General features: G+C 42.7%; 1 protein-coding gene across 1 annotated transcript; it reads left to right on the top strand.

Annotated features, from left to right (window-relative positions):
- Window positions 1-7,811: 7,811 nt before the first annotated feature.
- LOC138854258 (calcium-activated chloride channel regulator family member 3-like) lies at window positions 7,812-15,226 on the top strand (the record flags this gene model as incomplete). The annotated part of the gene is given in 4 exon segments (XM_070096360.1): window positions 7,812-7,956; window positions 11,738-11,957; window positions 14,013-14,150; window positions 15,073-15,226. Coding segments are annotated over 3 exon segments (493 nt in total), but the record flags the coding sequence as incomplete, so codon positions are not given.
- Between the last annotated feature and the right edge of the window lie 74 nt (window positions 15,227-15,300).

Raw genomic sequence — 15,300 nt, forward strand, 5'->3', positions numbered from 1 at the left:
CCCCTTCCCCCCACCTCTGTGCACTTGCTCTCCCTCTGTGGGCACCAGGCTCCCTTGCAGTGCTCCCCTTTCTTTGTATTTGACTGGCTCCTCCTCCTCCTTAATTCCCCACTACTACCACTACCACTACTACTACTACTACTGCTACTACTACTACTACTACTACTACTACTACTACTACTACCACTACTACTACTACTACTACTACCACCACTACCTCTTCCTGCTTATAGCCGTCCTGCTACACTTCTGGTTAGTGTGACTTTGTAAATGGTCCAAGTCGGACCGAAACGTCGTCGTAAGCTCCTTTCTTCTATGTGCGGGTTATTTGTGTAGGCTTCACTATTATTTGGACTCCTGAGCACAGCGCCAAATGCACAGTGATCGCAAAACACGTAGACTATTCTCTTCTGACTGCCTATGACACAGACAAAGAAGACTTAATTCAAGACCAAAGTCTCTGTTGACGATATTTACAGACTAGAAAACTCTACCATCCTCAAAATACGCTGTTCAACTCCTGACGCCTCTACACTCTTCAATCAAGGAATCCTTGCCAAGACCATCCGCATTCCTCCAAACACTCTCTTCACTCCGAACTTCCACCCCATCACACAATGTCTGAAATGCTACAAATTTGGCCACGACAAAAACTCATGCACATCCACACAAATCTGCGTGACAGTGACAGCGTGCCTCGTTGTGCTCCGGGTTTTCTGGTGTTTTCACGGTCGCTCTTACGTGCTAGAACTTTAATTTGTGTCATCAATCCTATACGATACATCCCTCTAGCGCAGTGGTTCCCAAACTTTTTCAGCTTGTTACCCAATTTAACATGCCACATAAAGCATGTTACCCTTTTCACAAAATGTTATTATTGATATATATTGCTAAATTAAAACACTTGAGATATTTTCTTTTATTTATTGTATTTGAACATTGTGCATCTCTAATGACTATTACCAAAGATGTCAAGAACATCAGTGGGATGGATGGAGTTGCATACTTGAAGCTAGTTTAGGAATTCTTGGCTTCATACCAGCTTATGTCTACCTCGGCTGATGCTCACAGATAAACTGACAGTGTGAAATAGAGGCAGCCTCAGGAAGTGAGTGACGCGTACTGGACAGGTCGATCTGGGCTACTGAGTGACTTTTGTCCTGAAGCATACTTGTCAAAATACTTTTGGGTTTCCACACACTTAGCTATATATTTCTTCTTTTCTAATACTGTATATTAGTTTTTGATGTTTATTGTTATTTGGTTTAACTTTATTACTTACTTATAATAGGTTTACTTTACAACTTTATATACTAAGACAAAGTTAACAATAATCCTCATACCGGGTACCGCATTGTTTTCTTGATTTTCAGAATTCATAACTTTTTTTCTGTCACCCCTCCATTACCCCCCAAAAATGGTTAAATTACCCCCAGGGGGTAATTTACCCCCAGTTTGGGAACCACTGCTCTAGCGCCTGGAACCAATCTTGGGCGGAAAACATTATATACTGAGTCAAAAAAGGAGAATTAGTGTGCACTACCTAGCAGAGTTTACTGCCAGAGGGGAATCATAGGCCTGTGTCCCGTGTGAAAAAATAATAATAATTGAACTTTGCGTCAGAGGAAAGAAAGTCTCCCTGAAAACATTGAGTATACATAGTGTATAGTGTATACTACAGTGGCTCCCTAGTATATTGATGATAAAGGCTAAAGTGTCATTTGAAAACAGGTGAATTTGTAAATGAAGTGATAAGCCTATAGAGGCAGGTGCCAGAAGTCGCCAGAAACTTACCACAGGTCAGCTGTTTTAATAATCTTCCTGGCCTGCTAGTGTACTCGCATATAATCTAATGATACCAGTGAATAGCAGAATACAGTGTTGTAGTAGCAACTAACCAGTATTATAATGGTACTTAGTGGAGTGGAGTGACTTTCATTAGTTTCTTTTTTCTTGAAATACCAGACGTATACTGTGAATTTCATATAACCTGTAGTTGCCAGCGGTCGCGATATACACAACGAGAAGCAATTATTACTCCAGAAAAAGCGTCCTTCCTCCAAAATTTGCACCAGTCAACTATAGTGATAATATAGCATTTATTGTGGTGGAGACGGAAAAAAAAATAGAAAAGCTAGATACAGCGATTGATAAACAAGGGTTGAGGTCGACCGTTCGTCATTGTAGGCGTGCCAGCAGTCACCGGCTCTTCAACACGCAAGTTATACTTTTGTATCAATCAAATCACATATTACTCGGGTAGATAATTTCCAGTAGATCCTTCATGTGTTAGCTCAAATCACCGACCAGTATGGTTTAAATAAGTGACCCACTGATCAGATCAGATAGACTGGTCCGAACCCTTGACTGGTTTCAAACGGTTTCGTTGTGCACTACCTAGCAGGTTATTAATAGAATATTCAAGAGGTTGCTAGTAGAATTGCAGTAAATCAACCATTCAAATCATTATGAAGCTGTGTGTAGTCTGTGGTCAGTCAAACAAACGGGCTTCCACATGCATAAATTGTCATTTTTGTGGAAATTGGTGTCACGCACCTTGTGCAGATATCCAAGAACTAGCTACAAGCAGTATTAAAACAGGGAAGTGTTTTTGGGTATGCCCAAATGAGATAAATCTGTGGACTAAAATCACAAGGGTATTAAAAGAGGTCAACATCAAAGCTGCTTTCATAGAAAACCTGGAAGCTTTCTACAACAGATGGGAACATAAAAAGTCTGGGCTGAATGGTACTGCCCTTGATACTGGCCATGTAGTCAGAAACTGTAAGGCTGGAGATGATGTCCTGGTAGTCAGTAAATGGGGGGCTGATAGTGCTGTCCTGGGAGACAGTAATGGTGAAGCTGGAGGTGCTGTCCTGGGAGACAGTAATGGTGAAACTGGAGGTGCTGTCCTGGGAGACAGTAATGGTGAAGCTGGAGATGCTGTCCTGGGAGACAGTAATGGTGAAGCTGGAGATGCTGTCCTGGGAGACAGTAATGGTGAAGCTGGAGATTTTGTCCAGGTAGTCGGGAATTATACGCTCTGGTGGCCTGGTGGTTAAGGCTCTCGCTTCACACGGTGAGGGCCTGGGTTCGATTCCCAGCCAGAGTAGAAACATTGGACGTGTTTCTTTCACCTGTTGTCTATGTTCCCCATCAGTAAAATGGGTACCTGGGTGTTAGTCGACTGGTGTGGGTCGCATCCTGGGACACTGACCTAAGGAGGCCTGGTCACAGACCGGGCCGCGGGGGCGTTGACCCCCGGAACTCTCTCCAGATAAACTCCAGATAAACTCCAGGAAGGAATACATATAAATGACCTCATAGGGGACAGGAGCCATAGTAGGGAAACAAGTGTAGTCAAAGATAAGATAAAATCAATATTGCAAACTAGAAATACCGCAGGAAATAGGAAACAAGAGGACTCCACTAGCAATAGTGAGGATATATTACCAAAAACAACTGGTGGGAGCTCCATTGTTGGTGCTAGGGAGGATAGAAGTAAGACAGGGAAACATGCACCAACAGGGAATGCAGTCACAGAAACCCAAGGCAAACGGAAACCAAGCCTGTGCACATACTATGCACTCGGTATCTTCTGGCATGGGAAATCTGGAAAAACAGATGGGACGTGCAACTATGACCACCCTAGAAAATGCCATGCCCATATGACAACAGGAAAATGCAAACTCCCTTCATGTAAGCTTTTTCACCCTGAACTGTGTACCTCTTCAGTACAGGAAAGACTGTGCTATAACTTAAATTGCCAGGCATACCATCTAAAGGGGACAAAAAGATACAAAACATCCAGGCCATGGGAAAACCTGGGTAGCCACAGCCACTCAAGAGGGAGAGGTTTTTTAGTGCCAGGAAGGAAAAAAAACTGGCAGGAAATGGCAGAAATCGTACACCAAATCCAGTCATTCCTGGAGTGGAACCACAGTCGATGGCCTCCACTCCAAACCAACAGATACAGATACTAATGCCGGAAAAAAATCCCCCCCCAGTACCAACAATACCACCAGTCCGATAACATTCTTCTTTGCAAATATACAGGGTCTAAAGCCAGCAACAAACAACAAAATACCTTTCATCCGTGGACTGCTTGCAGAGGCAAAGGCAATGTTCGCGGCTTTCACTGAGACCCACATAAAGGATCACTTGGACAACGAAATATGGATCGCAGGTTACAATCTATACAGATGTGACAGAGTGAACAGGCGAAAGGAAGGGGGGGTTGGCCTGTACATTGCAGAGTCACTTGTTTGCACAGAACTGCTAAATGCCTCAAATCATGTAGTGGAAGTTTTAGCAGTAAAGGTCGAGAACCAAAACCTAGTCATTGTGGTAGTCTACAAGCCTCCGGATGCAACATCCCAGCAATTCCAGGAACAGCTGTTAAAAATTGACCACTGTCTGGAAAACCTTCCAGCTCCTGCACCCAACATCTTGCTCCTGGGGGATTTCAACTTAAGGCACCTAAAATGGAGGAATATAGCAAATAATATTGTTGCAGTAATAACACCAGGAGGCAGCTCTGATGAAAACTCACACTCACGCGAGCTTTTAAATCTCTGCACAAAATTCAATTTAAACCAGCAAATAATAGAGCCTACTAGACTGGAGAATACACTAGACCTCATCTTCACTAACAATGATGATCTGATAAGAAATGTCACCATATCAAAAACAATATACTCAGATCACAACATAATTGAGGTTCAGTCATGTATGCGCGGAGCCCCAGACCGACATAATGAGATTAGTCACGAGGGAGCATTCACCAAATTCAACTTCAATAACAAAAACATAAAGTGGGACCAAGTAAACCAAGTCCTAACCGATATAAGCTGGGAAGATATACTAAGCAACACAGACCCAAACTTATGCCTAGAACAGATTAACTCGGTGGCACTCGATGTATGCACAAGGCTTATTCCTCTAAGAAAAAGGAGGAGTAGATGTAAAACAGAAAGAGACAGGCGCTCCCTTTACAGGCGACGGAAAAGAATAACAGAGCGGCTAAAAGAGGTCAATATATCTGAAATGCGTAGGGAGACACTGGTCAGAGAAATAGCAAGCATCGAACTTAAGCTAAAAGAATCCTTTAGGAGTCAGGAATCGCGGGAAGAACTAAAAGCCATAAATGAAATCGAAAGAAACCCAAAGTATTTCTTCTCCTATGCCAAATCAAAATCGAGAACAACGTCCAGTATTGGGCCCCTACTTAAACAAGATGGGTCCTACACAGATGACAGCAAGGAAATGAGTGAGCTACTCAAGTCCCAATATGACTCAGTTTTTAGCAAGCCGCTAACCAGACTGAGAGTCGAAGATCAAAATGAATTTTTTATGAGAGAGCCACAAAATTTGATTAACACAAGCCTATCCGATGTTATCCTGACGCCAAATGACTTCGAACAGGCGATAAATGACATGCCCATGTACTCTGCCCCAGGGCCAGACTCATGGAACTCTGTGTTCATCAAGAACTGCAAGAAGCCCCTATCACGAGCCTTTTCCATCCTATGGAGAGGGAGCATGGACACGAGGGTCGTCCCACAGTTACTAAAAACAACATACATAGCCCCACTCCACAAAGGGGGCAGTAAAGCAACAGCAAAGAACTACAGACCAATAGCACTAACATCCCATATCATAAAAATCTTTGAAAGAGTCCTAAGAAGAAAGATCACCACCCATCTAGAAACCCATCAGTTACACAACCCAGGGCAACATGGGTTTAGAACAGGTCGCTCCTGTCTGTCTCAACTATTGGATCACTACGACAAGGTCCTAAATGCACTAGAAGACAAAAAGAATGCAGATGTAATATATACAGACTTTGCAAAAGCCTTCGACAAGTGTGACCATGGCGTAATAGCGCACAAAATGCGTGCTAAAGGAATAACAGGAAAAGTCGGTCGATGGATCTATAATTTCCTCACTAACAGAACACAGAGAGTAGTCGTCAACAGAGTAAAGTCCGAGGCAGCTACGGTGAAAAGCTCATTCCACAAGGCACAGTACTCGCTCCCATCTTGTTCCTCATCCTCATATCCGACATAGACAAGGATGTCAGCCACAGCACCGTGTCTTCCTTTGCAGATGACACCCGAATCTGCATGACAGTGTCTTCCATTGCAGACACTGCAAAGCTCCAGGCGGACATCAACCAAATCTTTCAGTGGGCTGCAGAAAACAATATGAAGTTCAACGATGAGAAATTTCAATTACTCAGATATGGTAAACATGAGGAAATTAAATCTTCATCAGAGTACAAAACAAATTCTGGCCACAAAATAGAGCGAAACACCAACGTCAAAGACCTGGGAGTGACCATGTCGGAGGATCTCACCTTCAAGGACCATAACATTGTATCAATCGCATCTGCTAGAAAAATGACAGGATGGATAATGAGAACCTTCAAAACTAGGGAGGCCAAGCCCATGATGACACTCTTCAGGTCACTTGTTCTATCTAGGCTGGAATATTGCTGCACACTAACAGCACCTTTCAAGGCAGGTGAAATTGCCGACCTAGAAAATGTACAGAGAAGTTTCACGGCGCGCATAACGGAGATAAAACACCTCAATTATTGGGAGCGCTTGAGGTTCCTAAACCTGTATTCCCTGGAACGCAGGAGGGAGAGATACATGATTATATACACCTGGAAAATCCTAGAGGGACTAGTACCGAACTTGCACACGAAAATCACTCACTACGAAAGCAAAAGACTTGGCAGACGATGCACCATCCCCTCAATGAAAAGCAGGGGTGTCACTAGCACGTTAAGAGACCATACAATAAGTGTCAGGGGCCCGAGACTGTTCAACTGCCTCCCAGCACACATAAGGGGGATTACCAACAGACCCCTGGCAGTCTTCAAGCTGGCACTGGACAAGCACCTAAAGTCAGTTCCGGATCAGCCGGGCTGTGGCTCGTACGTTGGTTTGCGTGCAGCCAGCAGCAACAGCCTGGTTGATCAGGCTCTGATCCACCAGGAGGCCTGGTCACAGACCGGGCCGCGGGGGCGTTGACCCCCGGAACTCTCTCCAGGTAAACTCCAGGTAAACTCATATAATGACTCCAATAACATGCTCATTGGAGAAGCCAGGTATAGATATTCAAAAATCCGGGACAAAAGAATTAATGTACAGTTGCTATGGATCCCATCACACATTGGATTACTCCTTCATGATGATCATGAAGCTGATATGTTAGCCAAGAAGAGTACAAAAGAGAATGTAGAATATAACTTTGGTATATCCGTGTCTAGCATTAGGAATAATATTACGAGAGAAGTAAATAATGAAAATGATTGTTATAGGAATGCAGTTAGAAGCCTGAGTAGATCTATAACTCACTAGAGATTTGCCCTGATTATTGATTAAGTTCCATAATTTCCATATAAACACTGTATTTATTAATTAACCCATCTCAAACACAAGTGGATTATCCAACAATCTGCCCTGAAAAAAATTATCATGAAAAACACAGTTTTTGGCTTAAAAAATTATTAGATTAATAGACCAAGGGGGCACTGCCCCCGCCTCATACGCCTACGTTGGCGGATAAATATTAATGATAGAGAAGGTGGTGAGCTGCCAGGAATATCTTGTACAAGGAAGTGGAAAACCCTAAGCAGACAAAGAGCCATTCACTGTGGCATTACTGCGTACACTAGAGTAACATATTCGTTAGGAGAAGACAAGGAGCCACATTGACTCAGCTGAATATAGCAAGGTCACGGTAAGACGATCATCAGGAAAAAAACAGCCATGGTATCTGGGCAGCTTCATACAACAGTTCTCATGCCCAGCAGTGGTACCATTGTGATTCCAGCCGCCGTACTCAACTCACCAAGGTGCTGAAAGTCTTCAAAGCTACTGCTGTTGCTGCTGCTGCTGCTGCTGTTTCTTGAAGGGGGAGAAACTTACGAGGCCCCATTAGAAGGTTGGTGATATAGTGGGAATATAGTTTTGGAGTGGTTGGTGATTTCATTCAATAAATGTATGGAAGAGGGTAAGGTTATTAGTTTAATATGTTTATTATGCACCCCATACCCATCCTATGGGCGGTAGTCAAAAGATTACAGAGGTACATAATTGGTCCAGGGATTGGAGTTCAAAGTTTTGATAGCTGAGCAAGTTACAGAGGTAATGAACTCACAATTACAAAGGTAATGAACTCACAATTTACAAAGGTAATGAACTCAAAATTTACAAAGAGGTACCTAGAGATTGGCAGAGAGTATGCATAGTTCCTTTGTATAAAGGCAAAGGGGACAAAAGAGAACATAAAAAATATAGGGGAATAAGTATACCTGGTAAAGTGTTAGTTTAGTTTAATATGCTTATTATGCACCCCATACCTATCCTGTGGGCGGTAGTCAAAAGATTACAGAGGTATATAATAGGTCCAGGGACTGATCCCCAAAGCTTTAATAGCTAAGCAAGTTACAAAGGTAATGAACTCCAGGTAGATTTGGTCACAATCATGACAAGTTACAAGTAGAGTTATTATTGAAAGAATTAAGAGTAAGACGGAGAGCAGAATAGCAGATGAACATGAGGCTTTAGGAAGGGTAGGGGGTGTGTAGACCAAGTGTTTGCAGTGAAACATATAGGTGAACAGTGTTTAGATGAAGGTAAAGAGATTTTTATTCCATTTATGGATTTGGAAAACGTGTATGATAGGGTAGATAGGGAGGGCAATATGGCAGGAGGCAGGTTACTGAAAACAGTAAAGGGTTTTTACGAAGATAATGAGGCTCAAGTTAGAGTATGTGGGATTATTATTATTATAATAAAAAAGAAGCATTAAACTTACTAGGGTCATATAGCGCTGAAAGTATGTAGGAGAGAGGGAAATCATTTCCAAGTAAAAGTAGGTCTTAGACAGGTATGCGTGATGTCACCATGGTTGTTGAATACATTTATAGATGGGGTTGTAAGATAACTGAATGTTCGGGTGTTGGCAAGAAGTGTCGGGATAAAAGATAAAGAATCTAACACAAAGCGAGAGTTGTCACAGTTGTTTTTTGTTGATGACACTGTTCTTCTGGGAAATCCTGAAGAGAGGTTTTAGAGGTTGTTGGACGAGTTTGGCAGGGTATGTAAAAAAGGAAATTAAAAATGAACATAGGAAAGAGTAGGTGACGATGATAACAAAAAAAAATTTAGGAAATGAAAGATTGGATATCAGATTGAAGGGAGAGAGTATAGAGGAAGTGAATGTTTTCAGATATTTGGGAGTGGATTTGTCAGTAGATGGTTTTATGAAAGATGAGGTGAATCATAGAATTGATGAGAGGCAAAAGGTGAGTGGAGCACTGAGAAGTAGGTGGAGACAATGCAATCCATGGAAGCAAAGAGGGGGATGTATGTGAGTATAATTATACCAATGCTCAAATATGGGTGTGAAGCATGGGTGGTGAATGTTGTAACAAGGAGAAGGCTGGAGGCAGTGGAGATGTCATGTCTGAGGGTGATGTGTGTATATAATGAAGAGAATCCGTACCTTGGAAATTAGGAGGAGGTGAAATTAGGTGGAGGGTTACTAAAAGTATTATCCAAACAGCTGAGGAGGGGTTATTGAGGTGGTTTGGACATATAGAGAGGATGAAACAAAATAGAATGACTTGGATTACATTTAAATCTGTAGTGGAAAGAAGGCATGGTAGGGGATCATCCTAGGAAGGATTGGAGGGAGGAGGTAAAGGAGGTTTTGTGTGCGAGGGGCTTGGACTTCCAGCAAGTGTGTGTGAGCATGTTAGATAGGAGTGAATGGTGACAAATGGTTTTACGACTTGATGTGCTGCTGGAGTGTGAGCAAAGAAACATTTATAAGGGGGATTCAGGTGATATAGTGGGGATATAGTTTTGGAGTGGTTGGTGATTTTATTTAATAAATGTATGGAAGAGAGTAAGGACCCAGGGATTGCCAGAGCATGCATAGTTCTTTTGTATAAAGGCAAAGAGGACAAAAGAGAGTGCAAATATTATAGGGAAATTAGTCTGTTGAGTATACCTGGTAAAGCGTATGGTAGAGTTATAATTGAAAGAATTAAGATTAAGATGGAGAGTAGGATATCAAATGAACAAGGCTTTAGGAAGGGTAGGGGGTGTGTAGACCAAGTGTTACAGTGAAACATAGGTGAACAGTATTTAGATAAGGGTGCAGAGGCTTTTGCGGCTTTTATGGATTTGTAAAAGGCGTATGACAAGGTGGATAGAGGGGCAATATGGCAGATGTTGCAAATGTATGGAATAGGAGGTAGGTTACTGAAAGCAGTGAAGAATTTTTACGAGGATAGTGAGGCTCAGGTTCGAGTATGAAAGAGAGAGGGAGATTATTTCCCAGTAAAAGTAGGCCTTAGACAAGGATGTGTGATATCGGCATGGTTGTTCAATATAGTTATAGATAGGGTTGTAAGAGAAGTGAATGCTCGGGTGTTGGCAAGAGCTGTGGGGTTAAAAGATAAAGAATCTAACATAAAGTGGGAGTTGTCACAGCTGTTCTTTGCTGATAGCACTGTGCTTTTGGGAGATTCTGAAGAGAAGTTGCAGAGGTTGGTAAGGTATGTAAAAGAAGAAAATTAAAAGTGAATATAGGAGAGAGTAAGGTGATGAGGACAAAAAAAATATAGGTGACAAGGGAGGGAGAAAGTATGGAGGAAGTGAATGTATTCAGATATTTAGGAGTGGATGTGTCAGCAGATGGGTCTATGAAAGATGAGGTGAATCATAGAACTGATGAGGGGAAAAAGGTGAGTGGTGCACTTAGGAGTCTGTGGAGACAAAGAACTTTGTCCATGGAAGCAAAGAGGGGAATGTATGAGAGTAGTTATACCAACGCTCCTATATGGGTGTGAAACATGGGTGGTAAATGTTGCAACAAGGAGAAGGCTGGAGGCAGTGGAGATGTCGTGTCTGAGGGAATGTGTGGTGTGAAAATAATGCAGAGAATTTGTAGTTTGGAAATTAGGAGGAAGTGCAGGATTACCAAAACTTTTATCCAGAGAGCTGAGGAGGTGTTGCTGAGGCGGTTTGGACATGTAGAGAGGATGAAACAAAATGGAATGACTTCGAGAGTGTATCTATAGTGGAGGAAAGGCGGGGTAGGGGCCAGTCTAGGAAGGGTTGGAGGGAGTGGGGTAAAGGAGGTTTCGTGTGCGAGGGGCTTGGACTTCCAGCAAGCTGGACAGATACCTAAAGTCGGTGCCGGATCAGCCGGGCTGTGGCTCGTACGTCGGACTGCGTGCGGCCAGCAGTAACAGCCTAGTTGATCAGGCCCTGATCCATCGGGAGGCCTGGTCATGGACCGGGCCGCGGGGGCGTTGATCCCCGGAATAACCTCCAGGTAACCTCCAGGTAAGCATGCGTGAGCGTGTTAGATAAGAGCGAATACAGACAAATGGTTTTTAGGACTTGATGTGCTGTTGGAGTGTGAGCAAGGTAACATTTATGAAGGGATTCGGGGAAACCGGCAGGCCGGACTTAAGTCCTGGAGATGGGAAGTACAATGCCGGCACTCTGAAAGAGAGGTGTTGCAGTTTTATAACTGTAATGTGAGCGCGGCTCACATTACAGTTATAAAACAGTGATGGAGTGAATGATGATGATATATATATATATATATATATATATATATATATATATATATATATATATATATCATCATCAAAGAGTCACTTGTAAGACAACTTAGTGTTTGTGTGGGATCTTCAAGGTAGTGTGAACAAGGCGAGGACTATGTGGTGCAGAGTGAGGATGGTTGTGAGCGGCCTGCTACTGATGGTGGTGTTGGACGCGGGCGTGGGCGTGGGTGTGGGCGTGAGGGCAGCTGGTACCTCTATGATCAACCTGGTTAACAACGGCTACGAGGGCGTGGTCATCGGTATCTCACCGCAGGTCATCGAGAGTCAAGGACCAGCCATCATCACTGCTATCAAGGTCAACACCAACTCAGCTTTTTTTTGTGGGAAATTGTTGCAACACTGCTTGTCGGCTGTTTACCTGGAGTTTACCTGGAGAGAGTTTCGGGGGTCAACGCCCCCGCGGCCCGGTCTGTGACCAGGCCTCCTGGTGGATCAGCCCCTGATCAACCAGGCTGTTGCTGCTGGCTGCACGCAAACCAACGTACGAGCCACAGCCCGGCTGATCAGGAACTGACTTTAGGTGATTGTCCAGTGCCAGCTTGAAGACTGCCAGGGGTCTGTTGGTAATCCCCCTTATGTATGCTGGGAGGATTACCAACAGACCCCTGGCAGTCTTCAAGCTGGCACTGGACAATCACCTAAAGTCAGTTCCTGATCAGCCGGGCTGTGGCTCGTACGTTGGTTTGCGTGCAGCCAGCAGCAACAGCCTGGTTGATCAGGGGCTGATCCACCAGGAGGCCTGGTCACAGACCGGGCCGCGGGGGCGTTGACCCCCGAAACTCTCTCCAGGTAAACTCCAGGTAAACAGCCGACAAGCAGTGACTCACGAAATCGTTATAAAACGATTGTAAACAAACCACGGAACGGAACGAGTGGAGTTTAAACCTATGTCGAGTAAGTCGTACAACTCCAGGCCTGGAGTTTTATGACTCACTCGCCATAGGTTCAAACCCCACCCGTTCCCTGGTATTACAAGCAGCGATAATGTGCCTAGAATTATCAAACAATATGTTACATAAAAGGACATATGTGCAACTAATTAGATATTTGAGTGTGGTGCAATTTTTCATTGGCTGCACATATGCCTCTTTTTCAAACGACCCACAAGACTCGGGAAAACAGAAAAAAAAACTTTATTTATGGAAGTAAACAGAATTTCGTTCACACATAATGAACATTCTCAGTTTCACTACAAATGAAGGTTTTTCTGTTCCCTTAAGTCTCTTCATCACCAATACATTCATTCTCTTGACATAAATCTAGACGTTAAAAAACTAGAAGTGAGTCAGGAAAAGTTTGTTAATATTCTCCTGCCACATATATACTGTATAACAATAATAATAATGTAATAATATCTTTATTTCTACAAGTACATGTACAAAGTATACAGTCCTAGCTGACATCAATGACGTTTGTTATGCTGAGCATTTCCGGCAAATTAGATCAGTTTTGTCCAGGATGCGACCCACACCAGTCGACTAACACCTAGGTACCCATTTTATACTGATGGACGTACAGGGACAGCAGGTGTCTTATGGAAACACGTCCTTAATGATTTCCAGCCGTACTGGAGATTCGAACTCCGGACCTCAGTGTGTGAGCTGAGTGCGTTAGCGATTGAGCTACGGGACATGTATACCAGAAGTACTTACCTACATGTGATTGCAGGGGTTAATTCACAGCTCCTGGCTGTGTATATATCTCAGTGTATACACACAGAGAGATTAATTTTTACTTTAGGGATTAAGTATTCTTGACTGGTGGTGAGTAGGTGACTTGCAGCCTTAATGACACTTTCTTCCTTTATTAAACCCAATTAACCAGTTTTATTCTCCTATTCCCAACTGTGATACATAGCTCAGTAATAATATTTGTCTGTTAATTGTAGTTTACACACATACACACACCTCTGTAAGATGTTTTATCTTTATTGATCCCAAATTCCCCATTTGATCCGTTTATCAGGCTAAGTTTGTTATTATATATTTTAAAAATGAAGATTGTTTGCTTCAGTGATTTATTGATAGTAGTAGAACAGTGCAGTGTTTACCTCATGGTCCCGAGTGAAAGCACTGCATCACTCTGGTTTATTATATTAATTATAAGTCACAGTACAGCCTGGTTGATCAGGCCCTGATCCACCATGAGGCTTTGTCACAGACCGGGTTGCGGAGGCGTTGACCCCCGAAACCTTCTCCAGGTATACTCCAAGTGGTTTTAGAGTGATTCTAAGTTTCGATATGACATCGCAATGTATTTTTTTATTATTTTACTTTTTAATACATTTCACGTTAATATAACGTCAGTGTATAACTTTTGGTATACTCAAGTTACCAGTTTATTATTTCAGCAAATGATTAAGGAAGCTTCAGGACATATGTTCGTAGCGACCAGGAGGAGAGCTTTCTTGAGGCAAGTCAAGGTACTGATCCCACAGTCTTGGAGCAACACAACCATCGACCAGGTCGCCACCACTGAGAGCTTTATGGTAATTACCTCTGCTCTCTTTTGCTACTTTATACACTTACGGACAAAAAAAAAAAAACTTGAAACTTGTTTATGGATAGTTGTAATATGTAACGGTGATGAATGATTACATGCAGAACACTAGGGAAGATTAGTGATTAATGCAAATGAGAGGTGGTCCAGGTCAGGGAAAATGTCTCCACGCAGGTTTTAGTCATATGTTGACTTGTTCATTGATAAGCACGTAGTGAATGGAGGGTATCTGACCAGCTACGAATGTGAAGTGAAGCATATGTAACCGAGCCTTTTTATTACACGACGTTTCGCCCTAAACAGTGCTTTATCAGGAATTAATAACGACCTATTTTGGGTGAAACGTCTTCGAATAGTGAGACTCACTCTGATACATGTGTCTCATTCACAGTTGGTCAGCTACCCTCCACTCACTACATAATTAATTACCACTGAGAAAGTCATCATATGAGTAAAACCTGCGTCAGGAGACATTTTCTCTGATCAACCAAATACCACCATTGAAGGTGTAGTGAACAAGACTACTAGTGCAGTAAACATGTACTGACATTACTACTAGTATAGTAGACATACACTACCATTACTTCTAGGGCAGTAGATATATACTACTATCGCTAGTGCAGTAGACATAAACTGTCACTACTACAAATAAGAAAGAAAAATGAGGAGAATAATAGGCTGGAATGGATATGGTTAGAGAATTTAGAATTGCTGTATAAGAAGACTATATTTTTACATTTTGGGTGGGTGTAGTCTGAAGACCAGACCACAGAGGCGATGATTCCCGGAACCATCAACATTCAACTTTTTTTTTTCACTATCAACATGGAGAGTAACTTTGAAAAATGTGTTTGAATGTCAAATCATCAGTATTCTCGCACCATATTCTTTAATGAATTTGTGCCTTACAGAAGAGTGACATCCGCGTGGACCTCCCCCATGCCATCTACAAAAACCAGCCGTACACAGAGCAGCCTGGGGAGTGTGGGGAACCGGGAGAGTACATCCACCTCACACCAGAATATCTCACTCAACGCAAATTTTCACTCTGGTGGGGACCTCCAGGTTAGTCTCGCACTACTAGTGCATCAACTCTTTCTAACGAGTAAAAAAAGACCTTCAGAGTGATTTATGCGAAT

This window comes from Cherax quadricarinatus, chromosome 53, assembly GCF_038502225.1.
Source record: "Cherax quadricarinatus isolate ZL_2023a chromosome 53, ASM3850222v1, whole genome shotgun sequence".
NCBI lineage: Eukaryota > Metazoa > Arthropoda > Malacostraca > Decapoda > Parastacidae > Cherax > Cherax quadricarinatus.